Here is a 24,228-nt window from a genome sequence, read left to right as displayed (position 1 = left end):
AGGTCGTGGCTCATGTACAAACATCAACTGCATTTTTATTAGCAGCAGGCGACTGGAAAATAAGACGACACAGAATCCCATCTACAGTAGTGCCGGAAGCCCAACTGTCCGGGAATAAACAGAACAAAAGGTGCCCAAGACCCACACTGAAATAACAGCACTGCTGAGAGAAATGCAGAAAGATGTATACCATGTTCATGGATTCAAAGACCCAGTATTGGAAGCCTCAGTGGCAAACCTCTACAAACGACCTATTGATTTAATGTAATTCCTAACAAAATTATGCAAAAATCAACAAGTTGACCCTAAAATGTATATGGAAATACAAAGGAGATGGAATAACCAGCAATATTTATTGTCATTATTATTATTTTTTAAGTAGGCTCCACACCCAGCATGGAGCCCAACATGGGGCCTGAACTCACAAGCCTGAGATCCAGACCTGAGCTGAGACGCAGAGTCGGACGTTTAACCTACTGAGCCACCCACACGCCCACCAAAGCAATAGTTTAAAAGAACAAAGGTGGAGAACTCACTCTGCTCAACTGTAACACTTACTCTACAGCCGAAGTAACCAAGGTTCTCTTTGGTGAAAGGATACAGACAGCAGTCAGCGGAACAGAACCAAACCTAGAAATAAGCCAACTCCCACACTGTCAACTGACTTTTGACAAAGGTGACATGGACATTCCATACAGAAAGGACAGTCTCATTAACAAATGGTGCTGGAACTAGTGGACATCCACACATGAAACAATCAACTTCAACCCACACCTTCGTGCCATACGTAAAAATTGACTCAAATGGATGAAACAACTTAAAACAAAACCTAAACCATAAAACTTCTAGAAAGCATAGAAGAAAACCCCTGTGACCTCAGATTAGGCAAATATTTCTTAGGAGGCGAAAAACAGAAATTATAAAAGAAAAATGTGGACAAACTGGACTTTTATTAAAATTTAAGCTATCTGCTCTTCAAAAGACACTATTAAGAATATTAAGAGGTGGGGCGCCTGGGTGGCACAGCGGTTGGGCGTCTGCCTTCGGCTCAGGGCGTGATCCCGGCGTTATGGGATCGAGCCCCACATCAGGCTCCTCTGCTATGAGCCTGCTTCTTCCTCTCCTACTCCCCCTGCTTGTGTTCCCTCTCTCCCTGGCTGTCTCTATCTCTGTCGAATAAATAAATAAAATCTTTAAAAAAAAAAAAAAAAAAGAATATTAAGAGGTAGGTACGCCCGGGGGGCTCAGTCCATGAAGCGTCTGCCTCGGCTTGGGTCATAATCTCAGGGTCCTAGGATCGAGTCCCGCATCGGGCTCCCTGCTCAGTGGGGAGCCTGCTTCTTCCTCTGCCTGCAGCTCCCCGTTTGTGCTCTCTTGCTCTCTCTCTCTCTGATAAATAAATAAAATCTTAAAAAAAAAAAGAATATGAAGAGGTAAGCCACAGACTGAAAGAAAAGATTGGCAAGATACGCATCTGATACAAGACTGGTAACGAGAATACGTATAGAACACTTAAAATTCAATAGTAAAATCAATTCTCAAAAACAAGCAAAAGATGATGACCATCATTAGTTATTAGGAAAAGCAAATCGAAATCACAGTGAGATACCACTACACAGCTCAGATTAGCCCAGCAAAACCACACCATGTCAACAGCACATGCTGGTGTGTTGGGGAGCCACGGAATGTTCCCACACGGTCTGCAGGGTACAAAACAGGATGGTCCCTTTGGAAAACACCTGGGTAGTTCCTCTTCAAGTAAGTTGCCATAAAACCCAGCAGTCCCACTCCTGGGTATTTACCCAAAAGAAATAAAAGACATGTCTACAAAAAAAACCCCACATGAATGTTCGTAACAGCCTTAACTATAATCTCCAAAGTCGAAAACAGCCCAAACGTGGCCATCCTATGGTAGGATGAACAAACTACAGTCTATCCTACAACGGAACACGCCTCAGTAAAGAAGAGGAAAACTGACTGATACAACGGGAAGAATCTCAAAATCACGTGCTGGCTGAAAGTCAGGAAAAAAAAGGACATCCCGAACGAGTCCATGTAGGTAAAGTTCTAGAACAGGAGAAGTAACCTGCAGGGCAGGAAGCGGGCTGGCGCTGCCTGGGGACAGCGGTGGAGGGCAAGCAGGTCACAGAGGACACGAGGGGACTGGCGCAGCTGATGGAGACATCTACTACTGAGGCTGCCGCACACACGCGGACACACACCTGCCTCAGCTGGAGCGTGCACCTTACCTGCGTGTGGTTTCTCGTAAGGCCATTGTATCTCGATTGCATTTTTAAAAAATACAAATACGGCAAAGAATAAAGGTGACACCTGAGTGGTGACGAGCCGGGCACCATGAGGCTGGGCGGCGGGTATGCGGGCTCCGGACACCCTCTGTCTACCACTGCATCTGCTGGACAGTCTCCGTCACAGGAAGTAAAACAAGAGAAAGAGCAAGAGGAGGTAACTGACTGTCTTGCCAGGGAACAGAGCCTGTCTGCAGGGACAAAGAGGAAAAAGGTGACATCGTGTTGAGACCCAGGACATGACGATCAGGCCTGTAAATGGGCAGCCCCGGGAGAAGACGAGGCCGCAGCGGACAAAGGGCTGTCTCAGCAGCTGCAGCGCGGATGCTGACCCCCAGCCTCACAGGGACAAGCGCCCTACTCCGCGGATGAGAAACAGGCGCAGAGGCCGCTGGGGCACACGCCAGGCCACCTGACTCAGAGCCCTCCCTATGAACCACGACACTCCCACTTCCTAACCAGCAGCCTTCTCTAAAAAGGACACAAATCAAACTACGGCAACTAGTTAACACTGTGATTGCTTTCAGGCCCTCCCTGCAACACCGGCACACGTCATTTCACTTAAAATCGAAAACGGTCTTGCAAGGCGGGCTTGCCTGGCTCCCAGAACCAACCAAACAGGCTTGGGCAGCTGGAGTGCCCGGGGTTCGTTGCCCAGCCACGCAGCAGGGAAAGGACTCCCATCACTGCCGGCCCTCCCATCCTGGCTGTTTCACAAGGCACCACCAGCCCAGCCCTGCCTCTGGCCACTGCACGTTCCTGCAGACATCACGGCGGGGGCCCAGGTGGTGGCTACACGGTTAAGGATTTTGAGGAAAAACACAGTGACAGAGGCCAAAGCCACACAGACACACGACCAGCTTTACTGCAGACGCTCAGAGAAGAACAGGGTTGGGGTCCCTGACCACACACTGTACAGCAAGAAGCAGTGACAGAATGGCGCCCAGCAGCCACCCGCGGCACCGGGAGGTCCTTCCAGACCCCAGGCCAGCACGGGAGAAGGCCCATTAGAAACAGAGGGGTAGGCAGCCTTCCTGCGGGTTTTGTCAAGGTCGCCCACCGGGTGGGGGGGCGGGGGAGCGCTCTTCTCCGCACACTCAGGGAACAAGCTGGCAAAAGGCTGTCCAGGGTCCTGAGAGAAGGAGCCATCCGTGGGAAGGCTGAATCAGCACCAGATCCAAGGGGGAGGAGAAAGAAGCAAGGTGGTGAGGGGAGGTGGGGGAGCCCCCGGAATCCTGCCAGCTCGGGATTTCCCTCCCTTTCCACAGGAAGATCCAAGGCTCAGAGAAGCACCAAGACCTGATCGGGGCCACGGTGGACAAGCTGGACTCCTCCGACCGAGCTGTCACTGCTTCTCAAGCCTTCTTGAGGTGCTCACCGTGAGAGCCACGCAGGGCAAAGCGGGGCCAAAGGGCAGACCATAAGCCCAGAGAGCACAGGTGGGGTGGCCTGCGTGGTGGCCCACCCCGTGAGGCCCCGCCCGCCCCGGCAGGTGCCACACTCACCGGATGGTCTCGATGATTTCATGAGCAGCATCGTGGTGTTTGTCCTGAAAGACAAAGGGACAGGGTTTACACCCTCCAGTGATGCAGGGTGCGGGGACCCGGCAGGGCCTAGCAGCCAGCCCCGGCCCAGGGCGTGAGGTGCTGCTCTGGGACCCCTGCCCACGCTGGACACACCACCCTTGGGGAAGACCTGTTCCTGCAGCACTCCCTTCCCAGGAGGCAGTGGGCGGGGGCCTGGGATGGAGTCTTTGCCCGGACCCTCCTCTCTCCACCCCTCACCCACCGCTCTGCTGACTCCTCATCCGCCCCCGCCAGCCACTCCTGCGGGCTGGAAGCCACAGACCTGGCTCTGACTTACTGAACCTCTCCAGGCCTCTGTTTCCCCATCTGTAAAATGGGGGAAATACCACTAACACAGCCATGGGGAAAATGCACATGGCCATCCTCCTGCCAGAGCACAGACACCCCCTAACCCCACAGTTGATCACGGCGGGTCCCCACAGTGCGTACTGCATGGGAGCTCACTGCTGCTCCTTCCTCACAAAGGAGGCTGAGGGCTCACTCCAGGCCTCTCACTGGGGTCTGGGCAGCCAACTGACCCCAGACTTTGCAGAAACCAGGACCAGACATGTTGAGGGGCCCTTCTCTGCCCCGTCCCACTGCGGCGAGCACTGAGCCTGCGGCGCCACGGTGAGGGAGTATATACACGCCCGCTGTTACAACAGACGCCTGGGGCAAAAACCCGGTGTCCAAGCAATTCCAAGTACCCTTGTGCCCCACGCCCTGCCCTTGTCACCGCAGGGACAGCCGTGAGGACGGAGTTCTCACAGAACGGAGCTCGCCTGCTTCACACACACAACTCCATGGCTTTTCAGTACTTCCAGAGCTGTGCAAGCAATGCACTAATTCCAGAACACTCTCATCACCCCATAAAGACCCCGTCCCCATTAGTTGTCACTCCCCCTCCCCTGGCAAACACGAATCCACTTTCTGTCTCTGTGGGCTTGCCTGTTTCTGCACATTTCACGTGAATGGAATCACACATTGTGTGGCATTTTGTACTTTCTCAAGGCAAATGAAGAGCCAACCTTCCAGTGTTCTTAATAATACTCTCCAACCCATGCGGGACCAGATGACACGCATCCCTCGCAGTCCTGTTACTCGGATGTGGCGGAGGTGGGGGCGAGAAGGAAGGAAGGCAGGCAGCCCAGCGGCCCCAACCGAGGGGAACCTGACCAGCAACGTCAGCACGCTGCCGACTCAGAAACTCGGGGTGGGGACCGCTAATGGGAACCAGCAGCCCCAAGACCTCCTGGTAAATGTCAGAAGACAACTGGGGCAGCTCTGCTGGGCACGTGAAGACAGTTTTAGCTCAACTTCAAAAGGTCTCAAAGGAAAAATGGGAACTGGCGCAAGGACAGCCTCCTCGCAGGCCATGGGCACAGCTGTCCTGAGGCCCAGCACTACCTGACCCCTGCGTTCTGGGGAAGGCACATGGAGCCAGTGGACACTCCTGGCCTCTGACACGGGAGCCCCGGCTTTGTCGGCGGGCATGCCAGCCTGCGCAATACCCTCTGGGCCCCAAGTAAGCGGGAACACACCCATGCGCTCTGATTCCCCGGGAGGGTGGACGGGAGTGAGGAGCTGGGTGACACCCACAAGGAACCAGCTTCTCTGCTCATTCAGTCTCGTCTTCACACCTCCTGGTGCATCAAACACGGAGCTCCTCTTACCTGAGCACCAGAGGAACCCAGACTGCTACCTTCAGAGTCCCCACAAACTCCTTGTGGGCATTCCCGCGTTATTTCGCGAGAGTGTTGGGAACAAGGAGGAAGCCATGATTCCTGCTGCTGGACCGCTCGCCCAGGAGCCCACACGGCGAAACACCACTGTGCCCACGTGCGGTGCCATCCCTCCACGTGGCTCGCCTGGAGGTGTCCAGGCCCATCATCGCGTGGGCCTGTCTGCTCAGCCCTTGGCCTCTAGGTCCACACCTGCCATGCGGGCACCAGTGAGGTGGAAGGTGCGACAGCAGTGGGCGGCGCCCGCGGAGCTCGGGAGAGTGCGTGACACATGCAGGGGAGTGTGTGACACAACCACTGGGCTCAGGTGGTGCCAAGCCCTCCGTGTGCATGGCCAGCCATCCAATGTGCAGATGGAGAAGCTGAGCACCAACCTGCCCCAAGTGCCTCTCACGAGGCAGCGGTGGCACCCGGAGCACGGCCAGGAGACACGGCAGCACCCACCGCTTCGGTGAGAAGTGTGCAGGGTGGAGGGGAGGGCCCTTTCCCAGAATAATCACGTAAGCAAGCTGCACTTCATCAGAATGAGACAACGATGCTTCCAAGGACAGCATCAAGAAAGCTGAAAAGACGAACCACAGAATGAGAGAAAAACTGTGCAAGTCATCGCTGAGGAACAGCGTCTGTATCTGTCACAGGCACACCTTACTGGGCTGCACTGCGCAGAGAAGGGCGCTTGTCCAAGCTGAGGGCTGCGGCCACCCGGGGATGAGCGTCTCTCTCTGCACCGTGTTTCCCATGGCGTTGGCTCCCTGGGTGTCTGTGTCCCACTTTGGTAATTCTCGTGGTATTTTAAACTTTGTTATTATATTTGCGATGGCAATCTGTGATCAGTGATTCTGTCTCACTGAAAGCTCAGATGACAGTTAGCATTTCTAGCAAAGTGTTTTTTCTTTAAGGAATGTACACTTTTTTTTTTTAGACATCACGCTATTGCACACTTAACAGACTAGGGTACAACATAAATACAACTTTTACATGACTGGGAAACCAAGTAATTCACATGAGTCATTTTACTGAGACATTTTACTATAGTGGTCTGGAACTAAACCCAGAGGACCCCCAATGCGTGCCTGTGTATATACAGAACTCGAACAACTCAAAATAAAAAGACAAACGAGGCCGCTAAATCATGAATTGACATGGTCACTGCTACAGAGAAAATACTCCAATGGCCAGCCAATAAGACCAATAAGGGAATGAAAAGACACTCCACCACCTGAGCCATGAAAGGACACAAATCAAAACCACAAGGACGGCTAGAGTCCACACGATGGACACTGAGTGTTGGGGTGGGGAAATAAGAGCCTTCACACATGGCCGGTGGGCATGTAAAATGGTCCAGCCACGTTGGAAAGCAGTCTGGCAGTTCCTCAAATGTTTAAGTGAAATTTCCACATGGTCCAGCAAATTCCACCCCTAAGTATACACCCAAAAGAAACATCACACATCCACACGAAAATCTGTGCACACACATTCACAGCGGCAGCATTCCTAATGGCCAAAAAGTGGAAACACCCCAAGTGTCCACTGACAGATGAACAGATAAACACAACCTGTCTCCCACACACGGGAATATCACTCAGCCCACACGCGCCGCCCCAGGGACGGACCCCGAGCGCACGATGCTCAGGGAGGGAACCAGACACAGAAGGCCCCACGGCGTGTGAGTCCACGTGTGTGACACGTCCAGAACAGGCTCGTCCACGGACAGGAAGGGGGCTCGCGGGGGCTGGGGAGGGGGTGGGGAGTGACTGCTGATGGAGACAGAGTTTCTTTGGGGTAATGGAAGGTTCTGGAATTGATAGTAGTGATGATTGCACAACTCAGTGAATAATGCACACTCCAAATGGGTGAGTTATTTGGTATGCGAATTACACTTCAAAAAAGCTGTTAACAACAAAAACATCCGCAGAAGTAATGCCGCCTATCATTAAAAGCACCCCCACAGCGATAGGAAATACTGAGTTTATAAGACACTCACACAACGAGCCTCTGTTGCTGTTGCACAACATTTAATGAAACCCAGGTTCACAGTATCGGCGGGAGCTCACCTGACTCCTGTACTGACCGACCCTGAGAAGCAGAGAAGACACCACGCTGTGTCACAGCGTCTACAGAAGGACCATCACACTCACACGGCACAAGGACGAGTAGCTACAGAGGTGATGAAGGAAGTTAGTCTGGACCTTTCTACCAGATCTCTCCCTCTCCCTCTCTCTCTCTCTCTCTCTCTCTCTCTCTCAGATCACTCGCTCTAGGGAAGCCAGCGGCCGGGTAATGAGCAGCCCCACGGAGAGGCTTGTGCAGTGAGGAGCTGAGGCCTCCCTCCCACCCGCAGCCCCGTGAGGGCGCATGAACGGCTCCTCCCGCCCCGGTGCAGCCTTCAGACGAGGCAGCCCCGGCTGGCCGATGCGCTGACCACAACCTCATGAGAGACCCCGAGCCAGGACCACCCGGCTACGTCTGCTCCTGGATGCCCGACCACAGAAACCATGAGAAAATAAATGTGTGTTGCTTTCAGCTGCTAAATTGCGGGGGGAGGGGGATTTGTTACGCAGCCACAGCTAACTGATACAGATTTTGTGTTAAGGCTGATAAGCCAGTCAGGGAGCACTGCCCCTGAGAAAAAGTGCTACGGTAACAGGACTTGATGGCGACTCTAGAAACGCCCCTGACCACAAGGGTCTGACTCAAGTCAGCACCGCAGTTACAAGACGAGCTGCACAGCCCTGTGAAGCCCCTCCCGAGCGCGGGGCGGAGGCAAGCACACCCGGACAGCGGCCCTGGGCAGCCCTGAGCAGCTGCTGTGCGGCAGGCACGTGCAGATGCGGGGCTCACAACCCCCCCCCCCCCCGTCCTCACAGAAACCCGCACGGTGGCCAGGCTGACTCGTCTCACGCCAGATCCACAGACCTGGAAAGGCAGCAGTGCCTGGAATTTGATCTCATCTTGTGAGAAGATGAAATCCAGTTTCCAGTGCTTTAAAAGCAGAAAAAAGGAAGAAAAAAAGTTTACAACTGGGACTCCAAAGGTCTCAGAATGATCCTTTCAGACTGGCCAGCTGCCACCAGTGGCCCTGAGATGTGTAATTTAAGATGTGCCGATCACCATAAATGATTCAGGAACTCCGACTTCGTGGATGCGGCCTCTCCTTACTGCTCCACAGGCCTTCAGGAGAAAGACGCCAGAAGCCACCCGGAAGGTTAGACTGAGAACAGCCCCTAGGAAGCCTGGATTCATGAGCAGCCCTTGTCTTGTGACCCAGGGACACCCCCTTGTCTCCTGCTCCATCACAGGAGCCCTGGAACCCGGGGCTTATGCCCCAACCCTGCTGTCCTCACAGGGACCCCTCCACACACACATAGCCCATGTCCCCAGCCTGGCGCTGGCCACAGGAGGAACGCTGTCTGCAGAGTCGGGGACTGACCCACTCTCTCAGAGCATCCACACGGAGCAGCTGAGAGGCTCTTCCACATAAACCCTGTTTAGCGAATGCAGCTAACTGGGAGAGCGGGCACTGGGCACCAGGCTGTGCTAGGCCCTCCACCTCAGGGAGCACGTGAAAACGCCCGTGACAAGCACAACTTGTTCCTGCCCTTACACTGCACACCACATGGGGGCAGTCGTCACACCCAGAGAGGACACGAAACTCTATCCCTGCAACTACCACTCGCCTCCTCATCTCCGGCGGCAGCGTGTCCTCAGCACTCCCAGCACAGACGGTGCGTGCAGGGCACACGCACAGAGGGACAGAGCATGTGGAGAGCCCCCGCTGCCTCCCTTGCCCAGGCCCGGCCCCCTCTTGCACCCTGAGGACAAACCTAAGAATAAGCACCCAGGACAAGAACTTAAGGTCTGGCTCTGCCACCAGCCTGTCCCCTGCAGGTTTGCAGTCCCCCCTCTCAGCACAAGAAGTGTAGACAGGAGGGTCTTTGAGATGCCCTCCGCAAGGGCACGAGCCCAGGCTCCCGAGCATTCAGACCTCCCGCACTCTAAACGTCTGCACAACTGCAGGGGTGTTGGTGCTGGGGGTGCACAGTGAGAGACGGGCTGCCAAGGCAAGGGGAGACCAAGAGGTGAACGGAGGGGCGCGTGCACGGGGAACCCGTCTGCCAGCTCCATTCTCCTGACTCCCATTTGCAACAAGAATGACACCCAGGGAGTGCCCTCTACTACCATCAGGAATCACAGCCGATCGCAGAACCCAAGAGGTCCTCTGAGGCAGGGGTCTCACACTGCGCCAAGCCATCAGAATCCCCTGGAAGGCTCCTGAGCACAAATGGGGCCCACCTACAAAGTTTCAGATTCAGATCGGGGTCTGGGAATCTGCATCTGTAACAAGTTCCCAGGTGAGGCGAAGGCTGCTAGCCCTGGGACCCCACTCGGAGAGCCACCGCCCTGAGGAAACCGTGACGTGGGAATTGCCATGGACAGGAAGGTGATGTGCGAACAGAGCTCTAAGGAGTGGAGAAGGACAGAGAATGAAGGTGGGGTGATGGGACATGGCAGGAAGCCTGCTGTTGTCTGTCCGTCTCAGTGGCAGGGCTTTGACTGCAGAGATCTGGTTGGAGTGAAGGACACAGTGCACAATCAATGGGCGTCCAGAACTCAGCCCGGGAGGAAGGCCAGAGGGCCGCAGCCACAGAGCCCAGTGGGGTGGAGAGCACAGGGCCTGGGGGCCTGGCTGGGGTGCTCAGCCCCATCTATCCGCCTGTGTGCCGGTGCACCTGGGACCGGGGGCAGGGAGCAGTGGTGAGGACGGCAGACCGGCACGATGTGGCACCCCTAGGACCTCAGCATCACGAAGGGAAAGAAAGGCTTTCATGGGAAAATGAGCAAGCTCACACGTGGCTGCAGAGCGTGACGCCAGCTGCGTCCACAGCCTGCCCCAGAGGTCTGCACTCCCCCAGCAAGGACAGAGCAGAGTGGCAGCGATGGGGCGCCTGCCCTGTGGGCTCCGGGAAGGCGGTGGAAGCGAGCCCCACCAACCACACCTGAGGACAGGCCACGGCCGAGGTGTGCGCGATGGACACGGGCCTCATAGAGGAACGCAAACACGGAGCACTGCGCCCAGTCAGGGCCGTCCCAGGCGGGGGTGCCAGGCATAGCCAAGTGGTCTGGGTCTCCAGCCAACAGACTCCAAAGAAGCAGCTGAACAAAGACACCTACATGGAAGCATCTCGGGGCTGCTGGAGGGGCTGGATGATAAGACACAGGAAGACTGTGAAGAACAGAATGTTTGGGTCCCCCAGATCCACACGCTAGAGCCCTGACCCCCTGTGGTGTGGTACTAGGAGACACGGCCTTTGGGAGGTGATTAGGGTTAGGTGAGGACAAGAAGGTGGGAATCCCCTGTGGGATTAGTGCCCCTGTAAGGGGATGAAGGGACCAGAGCACGCTCTCCACGTCACGTGAGGACACCGCGAGGGGGCGGGGCTGCAGCCAGTAAGTGGGCCCTCCCCAGGCACCGACCCTGCAGGCACCATGGTCTCCGACTGCTAGCCTCCGGGGTCCTGAGAAATCAGTGTCTGCGGTTCAAGCCACTCCCGTGGTATCCCATTTTACTGCAGTCCATGCAAACTGAGACAACGACCCACAGGGCACAAACTATACAGCCAGTGCTCACAGGGTGACCCAGGAGGAAGGCAGGTGACGAGGAGCTGGCCAAGAAGGAGCACGCCTCTCGGCCGAAGGCAGGAAGGAGGACACAGGTGGAAAAGCAGAAGTCCAACCCAAAGTGGCAGCCGGGAAGGTGGAATTTCAGCCGGCAGCAGCACACGGTGCCGAAAATGGCCGCACACAGTAGTTCCTGACAAAATGCACTTCTGCGGCTGGCCCAGGAACCCTGGAGCGGACGAGGCAGCCAGGCTCTGAACCGAGGTGCCGGCACTCTCCGAGGCGGCTGCCCACACCCGGCGGGAAAGTGCGCACAGCCCAGAGGCCTCCCTCCTCCTAAGAACCCACGTGGAGAGACGGGCCCTCGGAGCAGCGGCGAGGGCTGGCCAGGCCACGGCTCCTTCACGGTCTGAAATCCAGGTTTGTACGACCATGTCTCAGCACTGGTTCTCTCCTCCACAGGACTCTGAAAAGGAACCAGGCTCCCTGGAGGAATGGCTGATTCCAGGCTGGGCCCGAGGACACACAAGATGAGCCTGGACATCCTGCACACCAGGCAGCAAAGATGTGGTCCCGAAGGGGCGCAGGCAGGCCCGGGGCCCAGGAGGAAGCCTAGAGGCGCTCCCGGGGGCCAACTCCAGAATGTGAGCGACGAGGCCCTCACCGACTGGACCATCACCTGCAGAACGCAGTGCACGTGGGGGCTGGACACGTGTGAGTGAGGGAGTGGGGGGCAGCCACAGGTGTTCCAGAGAGGAACTGCGGTCAATATGAGAGTGTGGTGAAGGAAAGGAGAAAGCCCCACGACGCAGGGGCTGCGGTGACTGCTGCAGTCAAGGCCGCCCAGGGTCCCGGACAGCCTCGACGCACCCCTCCCCGGGGGAGGGGGAAAAGTAGCAGCAACCTGACCCTGGACGGGGGAGGGACCCGGCGCTGCCGCCTCGACCAGGGCTCAGGGTCAGCACCATCCGCAGAAGACGCACAGACCCAGCGGCCTCAGAGGTGATGGCCGAGGCGTCACAGCGTCCACCTGTGGGACTCCTGCCAAGAACGCACGACAGCTTCCAACCCCGCATTAGGACCCCTGCATGGTGGGCAGGTCATGACAGGTGCTGGGCTTTCCTGAAATGTCAGGGACCGCCACAGGTTAGAGCTGAGGACACACAACCACTAAACACTAAGGGGACCCTGGGCTGGACCTGAGCAAACAGGGACATGGGAGGTAGAGTCCTGAGTCTCCTCAGTGCTGAGCCCCGGCTTTGATCCTGGTGCCACGGGCAGCTGAGTGAGGGGTATAGGAACTCTGTTCTATTTGTGCAGCACGCTCTTCTGTCTAAAATCCTCTCCAGCAACGCCTGGGGGGCTCAGTCGGTGAGGTGAAGCTCAGGTCATGACCTCAGGGTCCTGGGATGGAGTCCCCCGTCGGGCTCCCTGCTCGATGGGGAGTCTGCTTCTCCCTCTCCTCCCCACTTGTGCTCTCTGTTGCTATCTTTCTCTCTCTGATAAATAAATAAAACCTTAAAAAAAAAGAATAAAAATAAAAATGAAAAAAATCCTTTCCAAGTGCAAAAACGTTGCACAGGAAGATCAGACACAGAAAGTTCTTCAAATGCAGACAAACCAGAAAGGTGCCGTCAGGGTTCACAGGTGCTCCGGGCACACGCACGTCCCTCAGCCCGCCCCCGCCCCGAGAAGGCCCTCCTTTCCAGCTGATGGAAATGCCGCCTGCTGCCTCCTCATCCGGCAGGAACACTATAAACATACACATAACACACTCGGGCACCCGGACGACTGAGTCAGGGAAGCAGACAACCCTTGATCTCAGGGCCGTGAGTTCAAGCCCCACATAGAACCAATACAGCTCACTTTAAAAAGTAAAAAATAAAAAAAGCAAAAACAAGAAAAAGAAAAAACAGAGCATACCTGAAGTCTTCTGAATATCTTAATAATTCCATGAATTTTACAGTATCTTTCCCCTACTAAAATTTTATATTCCTCAACTCAGAAATAAGGAAATCTGCAACATAATACCCACAATTAGGAATGTAATAGATCACAGCCTGAATCTGTTTAAACATCTCAAAACAACGTGGTCAATTTGCTATCTTAATAATCACCTTAAGTTCCATCCGGAAGCTGCGCTTTCACAGATATTACGACATGGCCCTGTGACAAAATAAACACTCATTCCCGATCACTTTAAAACAGAGTGCGCCACTTTGGTCTAAGTTCATGGTTAAGCTGAGCAGGGGGAGCAAACTACCAATTCAACCATTTATAGTGACAGCATCTTTTCCAGTTCAAATAAGCAAGAACCCAAAAAGACAGGCCATGTGTACAAACGAGAAAGAGCAAAAAACAATGATAAGAAGTCTGGGGTGGGAGGGTATTAACGCACCCCGGAGGTCTGCCTGGAGGGGAAGGAAGGTCACTGTGCAGTGCCCAGAGCAGGCAGGGAGAGTCTGGGGGCTCCGCCGAGGCAGAGAACAGCTACTGAAGGTGCTCTGGGAGGTGAACAAGGGGTCAGGTCTGTGGTTCACACTTAGCCCTCAGGACAGAGTGCAGAGCAGGCAGGGCGAGAGGCCAGGGACCGGGGGCAGGCTGCCTCGGGCCGGGCAAAGATGGCAGCTCGGGCGGGCGAGGGCGCTCCTGTTCACACGTGGTTAGCCATCCAACGGCATTAAACCAAGCATGGAGCCCTCATGCAGGAAGGCCTGCAGTCTGCAAGAACAGGACTCGGGACTTGTCCTCTCTGTGCATGGCTCCCTCACCCGTGCACCGGACCCTGCGGGGACACACCTGCGCTGGAAAGCCCTCCTGTTTGTGCTGGTCCTTCTCCCAGACCTCCGTTCTCGACCGGCTGGGTCTTCGGACACCACACACCCACACAGTGACAGATGTGCACAGGGGACACAATCTCCCAGCTCACAGCCCTGGTGTCTACGCAGCAATGGGTGCCCCAGGGGGCTCTGGGCCTGCTGTCCGCGGTAGGAGGCGGCACGGGGAGAGAAGGGGCCAGTTACAGTGACTGTGGTCACACTGGGGCCACCTGCTTCGGCTGCGTGACGGGGAATAAGACACTACCCCACGATGAAGCACGGTGCCCATGAGAGCACCAAATGCACTCCCCCGAGCTGCAGAAGAGTCAAGTTCACCCAGTCACTGCTTTTGAGCTTCACTAGTTTTAAGGACTAACATGGTCCCCGAAATAATGTCACACTGCAGAGGGGCCAGAACGAGATAACTTGTCTCGGGGGAGGAGGGAGCCGAGCCAACCACTCACCTGTGACGCATGCCGGCTCTCAGGGAATGTTTCTGCTCTATGACGACAGCCAGCAATGACTCACCAGGAAGGAGGGCTTGGCGCCTGCCCCCACCTCCACCGCACCCCTCTCCACGGGGCCACGCTGCCCAGTGCCAACTCTGACACACAGGGCTGCTCAGAGGACAGGGCCACATCTAAAAGCACCCGGCCCCTGAGCCCTGCAGCCCCCAGCTCTCCGGGGCAAGGGAGTCCGGCCCAGCGCCATCCCAGCAGCACGCCAGGCCTGCGCTATGGCCGCCGGCAAGTGACCACGAAGCAGCGCTCCACGCAAGAATCCACACGCGAGCCCCACGAGGGAGGCGCTGCGGGAGGCAGGGCGGGCCACGGGGATCCCCCGAGGCTGTAAATACAGCTGGGAGAGGGAAGAGGGAAAGCGGGAGTGCGTGATAAAGAGACCCCAAGCATGGTCTGAGGGGCCACGCACAGCACGTGTGGCGGCACGGACGCCCAGCCTCCTGCACAAGCCGGCCAGAAGGCCGGAGCAGCAGGGCCCGTCAGACCTCACTCAGGCGCAGACTCGGTCCCACACAGCGCTGGACGCTGTGCTCAGTGGACTCCACTGACCAGGGGTCCAGAAGAAGAAACCCCCACAAGGAAGGAGTCTGGAGCTGCGCCATCCTAGCAGCAGCCACTGGCCACCTGGTCCATCCACGTAGGGGAACGTCACTCAGACGCATGCAGGAGCGCGGCGCCCACCCGCACTGCCTGGGGACGGACGCCGAGCCCACGACGCTCAGGGAGGGAACCAGACACAGAAGGCCCCGCGGCGTGTGAGTCCACGTGTGTGACACGTCCAGAACAGGCTCCTCCACGGACAAGAAGGGGGCTCGTGGGGGCCAGAGGCTGGAGAGGGGACGGGGGGTGACTGCTGATGGGGTGAGTTTCCTTCTGGGTTGATGGAATTTTCTGGGACTAAAGGTGGCAGTTGTACAACCCTGTGAATGGACTGGTCTGTGACACTGTACTTTAGGTGGACAGATGGAGTGGTGTGTGAATTATATCACAATAAAGCTGTTACTTATAAACAAAACTCATAAGCCCCAGCACTGCCCCTGCACTCCTGTTGATTGTCCTCCTAGTCCCTTCCTGTGTCCCCTACCCGCCCAGCCCCTGTGCCTGGCCTCCTGTACCCAGCACATCTGGGGCAGACAACCCCAACCCCCAGACCAGGTATGCAGCCCAGCATCCGCCCCTCAGAGGGAGAGCAGACCCAGCCGCAGTGAGCCACACACAGACCAGGGGAAACAACCCTGTTCACCCCTTTAAACAGATCACAGCAAAACAGCCGTCCAGAGCAGAAACCTGAGCCCCACGGGGCCTCCTGTGGTCCCGCAGGCCACACTCCCCCCACCAGCACCTGTGCCCTACCACAAAACCCAGAAAGCTCTGTCCCCCAACTCCTAAAAAGAAGTGTTGGGTTTCTAAATGACAAAAGTGTTATCAGAGTGGATGGATATCCATCACTCACCCCGGCCGCATCTGGAGTGAAGCTAAGGCTTTCTGCACACTAGCCCACACCCCCTCAAAACTAGCTGAGGGAAACTCAAGCCAAAGTCTCTCTAGAGAGGAGAAACTGAGCCTTAGGGCGGGTGCACAGTAAAGCTCAGAGCCCTTGACCTCCTAACCTCCACTGGCAGCACCCCAGGTGCCACACAACAGCCAGGGAGAGGGGCTGGTGCTGCACACAAGAGAGGGCCCATAGGCTCGGAACTAGAAGCACGATGCGGGGGGGGGGGGGGGGGACTGTGGTCAGGAAGGGAAGGAGTTGGAGAGCATGGAGCAGGGAATGGCAAGGCACTGAGGGGCATGCCAGAGCCACATGTGGGCTGTACAGTGGCACAGTGACACCCCGGCACTCCCCAAAAGGCGGCAGGTCCTTGGCGAATACCCGCAGAATCAATGCCACGGCCTGGGCTAGCAGGAGCCCCCGCTGGTGGGAACTGTGGGGACAGCTCAAGCAGACAGAGAAAGCAAGAGAGAGGCTTCTGGAAGTACAACCCGGAGCAAGAGGAAGGAAACAGGAACATTATTCCCACAGCTAGGGAGACCCAGGCACACTTTACAGGGGAAGTCAGGCAGAATAAAGTTTCCCAAAAGAGAAGCATGGGGCCCAGGACCCAACTGCTCCAGAGGCAGAACCTTGGCAGCCCGCAGGTCCCCATACTCAAAAGAGGACCCCAAAACGCTCTGTATCTTGATTATACTGATGCCAACAATATACTCATCTTGCTCTCTGGTCCTAAGATACCACCACTGGGGGAAGCTGGATAAGGAGAACATAGGCTGCCCTTGTTATTTTTTCTTTTCTTTTCTTTTCTTTTCTTTTCTTTCTTTCTTTCTTCCTTCCTTTCTTTCTCTTTCCCCCTCTCTCTCTTTCTTAGATTTATTTATTTGAGAGAGACAGCACAGGGCAGAGGGAGAGGGAGAGAAGCTCTGAGCACAGAGCCCAAGTGGGGGCTCAATCTCACGACCGTGAGATCATGACCTGAGCCGAAACCAAAAGTTAGACCCTTAACCGACTGAGCCATCTAGGCGCCCCTGTTATTTCTTACGGCTTTGAGTGGATCTACGATTACCTCGAAATTAATAGTTTAAGAAAAGAAAGGGCAGAGCTCCCAGAGGGACACTGGGCAGGGAGATCCCCTGCAGCTCTGCCACTACCTCCCTAGTGAATATTCCAAGTTCCCACTCCCTCCGTCTCCTACCCGTCCGGAACAGAGTACCCGCTGGCATTCGGATCCTAGGGACAAGACTATGAAAACTAACAGCCACATATGACATACAGGCTTTTCTGATTATCCCTCTCCCCTTTAAAGTAGCTACTCCACCCACACAAGGTTGGCTAAGGGTTAATCTGCCTTCCACCTGAGTGAGGATTAGGCAGAAGGCTCACACAAGCATCAGAAAATATTTTCTGAGTCACAGGGAGGGATGGCTCACTCTACCCACCCACTCATCCCCCTGCATAAAGGGCATGACTGCTCAGAGGGCATTCATCAGAGGATCGTGGGCTCCCCGGGAGGAAGCTGAAGGCGGGGACAGTCACGCTGGGGCTGTTCCCCCCGCCCACAGGCTTAATAAGTCATGGAGGGGATGGACCACTCCACGCCCTCGCAGGTTCTTGCCCTGCCGCCAGGCAGCCAAAAATACCACTACCTCCCTTCCAGCTGGGACCTGGTTTTCCCACTAAGACAAGGGCCACCTTGAACTATAGGTGGGTATCCAAGAACCCTAAGTCGTGGAAGCAACAAAACTCAGCCACCCCTCCCCCCACCAACCTTCCCTCCTATTTGTCAATTTCCCAAAAAAGCCTGTTTCTGACCCTGGACATTTCCCAGTGTGGGTGGTTGTGGTGTTGGCACTTCCTCCTACAGATGCCTCCACCTCCAAGAAGCCACCCACACCTCCCCCAGGGCAAACCCAACAGCCCCTCCTTCCAGGACCACCTTAGCCGACAGCTACGTAAGTGGCACCATAACTGCTGAACTTTTGTGTTTATAGATCTCCTACCTCCCTACGTTTACAAGTCTCCTGAGGATGACAATACTGTCTGCTGTCTTCTGCCTCCCCAGGAACACTGGAAGCATCCAGTAAGTGCTGGGAAAATGAATGGGCCCAAGAAGAAACAGGCCTAGTCATCCTGCACACGCAGTCCAATGATAATCTGACCTTCTGAAAAGTTAACTTATGAAGTCATCCGTTTTCTTAATGTAGTCATCATTGAATCATCACAAAATATGAACCCTTCTGAAAGTACTGCCCCTCGCTTCCCACGAGAAAGCAAACTTCGTGAGTAGGGATGCGGAAAGTCAATAGACATCACTACAAAGCTGTAGCAAGAGTGTCGCTTGCCACTGTAGCTAGCTGAGGATTTCACGGGGCCCGCCTGCCCACTGGCCTGGCAGTGGGACAACCACACCAGGAAACGGCCTGCCAACGTCAGGCAGAGTGCCTGGCCAGGCGGGCAGCACAAGCCCGTCCCCCTGCCAAGCAAGGTCCCGGCCAGTGAGGGAAAGACACTCCGCAGTTCAGAGCCAGCGACCACTAGAAAGCGGGTCCCGCCAGGCGCAACACAGAAGGCCTTGTTTATACCAGGTACAAATCGCTGTGGGCCTTGCTCTGCTCCAAATAAAAGATGGTGGTGATGGGGACACTGTGGCTGTCTCTGAATGAACTTTCACCTTCGTATCCAGGGCCTGGACAGTGGGTCACAGTGCATTTCCTCACTCTTCCAATACCCAACAGTGCCAATCTGGGAGATGCACAAGACACACACAGCGGCACAGGCCTCACCGTACTCCCCCGAATGCTTCCCAAGGTGAGAAATCAAGTTCACGTAGAAACCTGCCCCCACACGCTCATAGCAGCTTTATTCCTAACCCCCCCGCAAACTGGAAACATCCCACAAGGCCACCAGTGGCCAGTGAAACAGGGAAATGAAAAGATGGAATAGGACACCGCAGTAAAAAGGAGGGACTTCTGATACCCACAGCAACATGGAGAAGTCTCAGAAATGCCCTGTTGGGCCAGAAAGCTGCCTGCTGTGGATTCCAGTTATCTGACTTTCTGGAAAAGGCAAGACTGTAGGGGGAGAGAGGAAAGAGCTGAGCTGGTGGAAGGGCACTGGGAGGGCTGACCGGATCCGTCTGCGGCCTCATTAGGACGGACCTGTCAAAACTCCGGAGCTGCACCGTTCTAAAAACAGTGATCGTCCTGCGTGCTAGCTAAGGATTAAAAAAAATCACTCAATTTTAAAGAATGCGCTGGCCAGCCAACTGGTGCATGCGGAGCGCTGTCACAAGGGCGGAGGGAGGCGGAGGCCGGTGGAACGGTTGGAGTTTTGAAGGTTCTCCCCACTTTCGTCACCTTGGACGTCGGTCTCCCCGCCCTGCCCACTGCTCAGGCGGCCGGACAGACACACACACACACACACCGGCGCTGCCAGCCGGAAAAGCCAGCGCCCGGGCTCGACCTCGCCTCCGGCCGCAGGATGAACAAAAATAGAAAGCTCCGGTGCGCGCGGCGGGCTGGAAACCGCGAAACCCTCCGACCGCGGAGGAGCCGGGGCGGGCAGCCAACACCAGCTCCCGGGCGGTCGCCGCGCCCCGACCCCGCCCCCGGCCGCGACGTTTCCAAAAACTGACACACACGGAGCGCGCGTGAGGGGCGGGGCGCGCGGGCTTCCCCGCCGGGTGCCCCGGAGGCCCCTGTCCCCCCGCCGGGCGTCCGCGCCGAAGGGCGCCCCGAAGACGCCCGCCCAAGGCGCCCGCCGCGCTCCCACTCCCAACGGCACCCTGTCCGGTCCGAGCGGCCCCGGGGACGCGGACACCCGCGCCGCGCCGCCCACCCGCGCCCCCGCGGCTCCGCAGCCGCCCCGGGGCCGCCCCGGTAAATTTCCGCTCGGCCTGTCATTCTCCGAGGGTCACTCGGGAGCGGGGGACAGAACGGCCCCGGACCCCGGGTCCGGCCAGCCCGCCCACCCCCTCCCCGTCACGGGGACGGAACACAGCGCGGGGACCAAAGAGCCGAGCACACTGACAGCGCCAGACCCCAACGACCCCACGCAGGGCAACCCCGAATGTCAACACACACCAGCCCGAGGGACCCCCCGGGCCCGGACCCGGCAACGGCAGCCCCGCGCCCCGCCGCCCCGCAAACGGCCGCGGGCAGCGCCGCCGAGCGGCAGGGCGCCCCCGGAGGGGGGCTCCTCGGGACCCCGGCGGCCCCGTCCGCGGGCGGGCGCGGCGCACCGCGGGGCCCGGGCCGGGGGGCAGGGGGACTGTGGGGCGCGGGGGCGGCACTCACGTAGACCGGCAGCGGCCACGGGTAGACGGCGGGCTCGGCCCCCACGGGCGACTTGAGCCTCAGCTCCAGCTTCTCCCCCATGTCGGCGCGCGCGGCCGCCGCACCATGCTAGTCGGGCGGTTGGGGGAGGGGCGCGGCGCCGCCGGCGGGGGGCGGGGCGGCGGGCGGAGGAGGGCGGGCGGGAGGGCGGGAGGCTGAGGGGAGAGGGGGGGCCTGGCCTGGGCCTCGGCCGCCGCCGCCGCCGCCGCCGCCGCCGCCGCCGCCGCGCTCCCGTCCGGCCCCCGGCTCCTCTTTGTGGTCACAGGCCCGGGGCCTCCAGCGCCGCCGCCATCTTGGGCCGGCGTGAGGCTAGCACAATGAGCCGGGGGCCGGACCGAACCATTCGCCGCGCGCGCGCGGGGGGAGCCCGGCACGAGGAGGCGGCGCGCGCCCGCTGCCCCGCCCGCCGCTCCGCGCGCGGCCCCCCCGCCGCCCCGCCCCGTGGACTCGCCCACACGCACGCACGCACGCACGTCCTCGGCTGCCCTCGGCCTCCCCCGCCGGCCCGATGCGGGGACCCGGGGAGACCCCGCGGGTCTGGGATGACAGGTTCGAGCCCCGCCCCCGGAGGAGTGGGGGCCCACCCTCCCCACACCCAGTGAAGCCGTAATTCCTCGTGAAACAGGACGGTCGGCGTCCGGGAGGCCTGCGCTCCCGCATGGAGTCGCGGCTCGCTCCGCGCCAACGCAGCTTGCTGAGCGTCGGCTCGGCGCCAGGCCCTGGGCATCCAAGAGTGACCAAGGGGAACTACCCTGCCCGCAGGGAGGATCGGGCCAGTGCCGGGGAAGCCATGAGGGTCCTTAATGCCGTGTGTCCACTGGGCCAGAAGCTAGTGTTCGGATGAGATCACGCTTAAATCGGTTGACTTGAGGCAAAGACTATTACCCGACATGCTGTGGGTGGGCCTCGTCTGATCAGTTGAAGGTCTTAAGAGGGAAAAAGTAAGGTTCCCTCCAAGGAGGGACCTCTGTCTGCGGTGGCCTTCAGACTCTGGCTGCAACATCGGCTCTTCCCTGAGGTCCTGCCTGGAGATTTCTGACTTGACGGCCCCACGGTTGACCGTGTTCCAGTTCCCTAAAATAACAGTCTGTATGGATATGTGAATGTACACACCTATACATTTATGTGTCTGCATATATGCAGTGTATATGTAAGGATGTCTGTTTACAGGCGTGTGCGTACGTCGTACATACAGGAACATGTGTGTTACATGTTTACGTGTACAGATGTGTGTGCTACAGTGTCGCATGTTACACACGTGCAGGCATATTACCTGTGTATACAGTACACACACCCACCTCGACGTCTCTACATGTGTGTAAATACACACAGACGTGCTGTGGATTCGGCTTGTCTGGGGAACCCTCACTAATACAGACACCTGTGATCCTTGAGCCCTTCTCAGTACCTCCCTTCAGTGTCCTGCCCCCCAGGCCGGCAGGTGGCGTCTGCTCTTGCCCGTGAGGACCTGAGGTGCACCCGCTCAGGGTCACGCAGGTGGCAGCAGCGTGGTGCTGCAGAGCCCACGGCCCGTAGGTGCTTCTTCCCCGCGATGTGGAGGGAAAGAGGCGGGGTCTGAAAGACAGCTGCAGTGGCTTCTGTTTGTTGGAAGCTCGAGACCAAGGCCAACTAACCAACGGCATTAGAAGTCAGGACAGTGGTTAGCTCAGGGGTCAGAGGGGTGACACAGGGACATTCACCTGTGAAAAAGTATCCATCGTGCACTTTTTGTATGTCTATCAATAAAAAGCTTTCTAAAAATAGATTCCCCTGGTTGCTATGCAGAGAACACATGGGGGGGGATGGTAAAGGAAGAAGCAGTAAGAGGAGTGGGGGGGCCAGACGGTCACCCAGGTGACAGGAAAGGAGTGGTCCCAAGAGGGACAAACCTCCCCCTGGATGACACAGCCAGCCAGCCTGGACATTGTGAGCTAAGGACAGCCTGAGACAAGGGTTAGGAGCCCGAAGCCCAGAGCCACTCCTCATCTTCCCAGGGAAGAGAGCCAGTCAGCCACCTCAGGCTCCCGGGCTCTCAGGCTATTTTCAGCTTCCATCCCATAGGACACAGAGGCAGCCAAAGCATGTGTCTCAGGAAACACCCTCCTCCCTCTCTCCCTCCTCCATGCCTTCCCCTCCCTTCTTCCCCGCCCCCATCTATCCTTTCTGCAGTAGTTTGCGGTAGTTTGTCGGGTGACCCGCTGTCGGGTTTGCCCAGGACTGTTCTGGTCTTCGTGCTGGAAACCCAGGGAACCCCTCTGTTCTGGGCACACAGGGATGGATGGTCACTCTATTTAGGATTTATCTCCTGTCTGCACATAGCCAGAAAGGAAATCTCCCCCTACCTGCCTTCTTTCCTGGTAAGCCTTCATTCATCCACTCATCTCTTTGCTCAACTCGTTTATTCGACAAGTATCTCGTAGCAGGCCCTCTTCCAGATGCTGGGAACACAGCAGCCAGGACAGTGGATGGAAATCCATGTCCTCATTGAGCTTATGTTTCAGGAAGAGCAGCAAACAATAAGCTGATAAGATGTAATTTATTATCGGAAATGGTGTCAGGGAGACCACTAAAGTAAGGAGGGGGGAGGGGGCAGTTTTAAATGCAGGCCCTGAAATCAAAGGGGCCCACTGCTCTCACCTGGACCGATCCAGCTCCCAGGGGACGCTGGGCAGTGTCTGGGGACACCTGTGCTTGCCACGACTAGGGGTGAGGCTGGCATTGAGTGAGTGGGGGCCAGGATGCTACTCAGCCCCCACAACGCCCAGGAGACCCCCACAGAGAACGACCTGGCCCCAACATCGGCAGCGCCGAGGGGCAGAGACCCTGATGCAACAGTATTCTGACGGGTTGGTTCCCCCAGAATCTTGCAAGGGCAGGGACTCCATCCCAGCCACGTGTGCACTCGCAGAGGTGACGCCGAGTGAGGCAGCCGGGTAAGGCTGAGGCAAGCCTTGGGGATGAAATGACAAGCATGTGTGCCCATCCACCTGGCGCTCAGAGCTGGAGAGGTGGGGCTGCCCCCCCCCCCACACGATGGCCTCTGTCAACCACCTTGTGCAGCTGCCTCTGTCCAGAGTCACCCCCTCTGGCCACTGTTCTGGTCCCCGTCCGGGGGTGAGTCAACGCTGAGAACAAGGACATGAGTGCAGGCTGATGATTTGAGAGGTGCGGAGAACAGCCTGGTAGGGGGAGGTGGGACAGGAAGAGACGGGTACACTTGGACACCAGTCACCACGGTGGGACCAACACCATCACAAAGACTCTGGGGATATGCAAACATATACCTTGGCATGAGCCCACCGGGGGGGTGGAAGGAGCTGGGGTACTTACACATTAATTCCTATTAATGGGTGGAGGGGTGGGGGCGGGGGGTGGGAGGGTGTGAATTCCTCGGCCCATCTGGCCCGCCACAGCCCTCGAGAGGCAGATACTGGCTGTTGGAGTCTCAAAATGGTCGTGGCCACCGGAAGAGGCCAGGGCGCCAGCACCTAAGTGACCGGGTTCATCCTCCCCTATGGTTCTAAATACTTGTGGAGCCTTCAGACTTCGCCCACGGTTTTCGTCTTCAGCTCTGGTGTGAGCCACCTGCTGACAAACCACCCCCTTCCTGGGGGGCTGACAGCAATTCCTTGTTATTGATCGTAAGATACATCCAGATACCAAAATCATAAAGACAGAAGGAGACTCAGGCATGTTTAAATCAAGGAAATACACTATTATCTTTGCAGAAGTGCTTCATTTTAATAGTTGAGATTGACCCCAAAAGTTGCAAGGATGGTACAGAATGTTCCTATGCTCCCCGCACCCTGTACCCAGTCCCGCATTTT

At 57.1% G+C, this 24,228-nt stretch overlaps 1 protein-coding gene across 6 annotated transcripts in view; it reads right to left on the bottom strand.

Moving 5' to 3' along the window:
- DOT1L (DOT1 like histone lysine methyltransferase) overlaps positions 1 to 20,512 on the bottom strand; it is a 66,392-nt gene extending 45,880 nt beyond the window's left edge. For 5 of the 6 annotated variants that reach the window (XM_026480975.4, XM_026480980.4, XM_048226786.2 and 2 more), the window contains exons 1-2: positions 20,363 to 20,512; positions 3,812 to 3,855 (exon numbers count right to left, since the gene is read on the bottom strand). In XM_026480975.4, coding sequence (XP_026336760.2) covers positions 3,812 to 3,855; positions 20,363 to 20,443 — 125 coding nt within the window. In that variant the 5' untranslated portion in view covers positions 20,444 to 20,512. The remainder of the gene's footprint in view (positions 1 to 3,811; positions 3,856 to 20,362) is intronic. The other variant, XM_057312011.1, reaches the window with a different exon arrangement.
- Positions 20,513 to 24,228: the final 3,716 nt, after the last annotated feature.

This window comes from Ursus arctos, unplaced genomic scaffold (genome assembly GCF_023065955.2).
Source record: "Ursus arctos isolate Adak ecotype North America unplaced genomic scaffold, UrsArc2.0 scaffold_14, whole genome shotgun sequence".
In the NCBI taxonomy this organism is placed as follows: domain Eukaryota; kingdom Metazoa; phylum Chordata; class Mammalia; order Carnivora; family Ursidae; genus Ursus; species Ursus arctos.
Note: the sequence above shows the minus strand (reverse complement) of the source record. Positions and strands in the feature narration are given on the sequence as shown.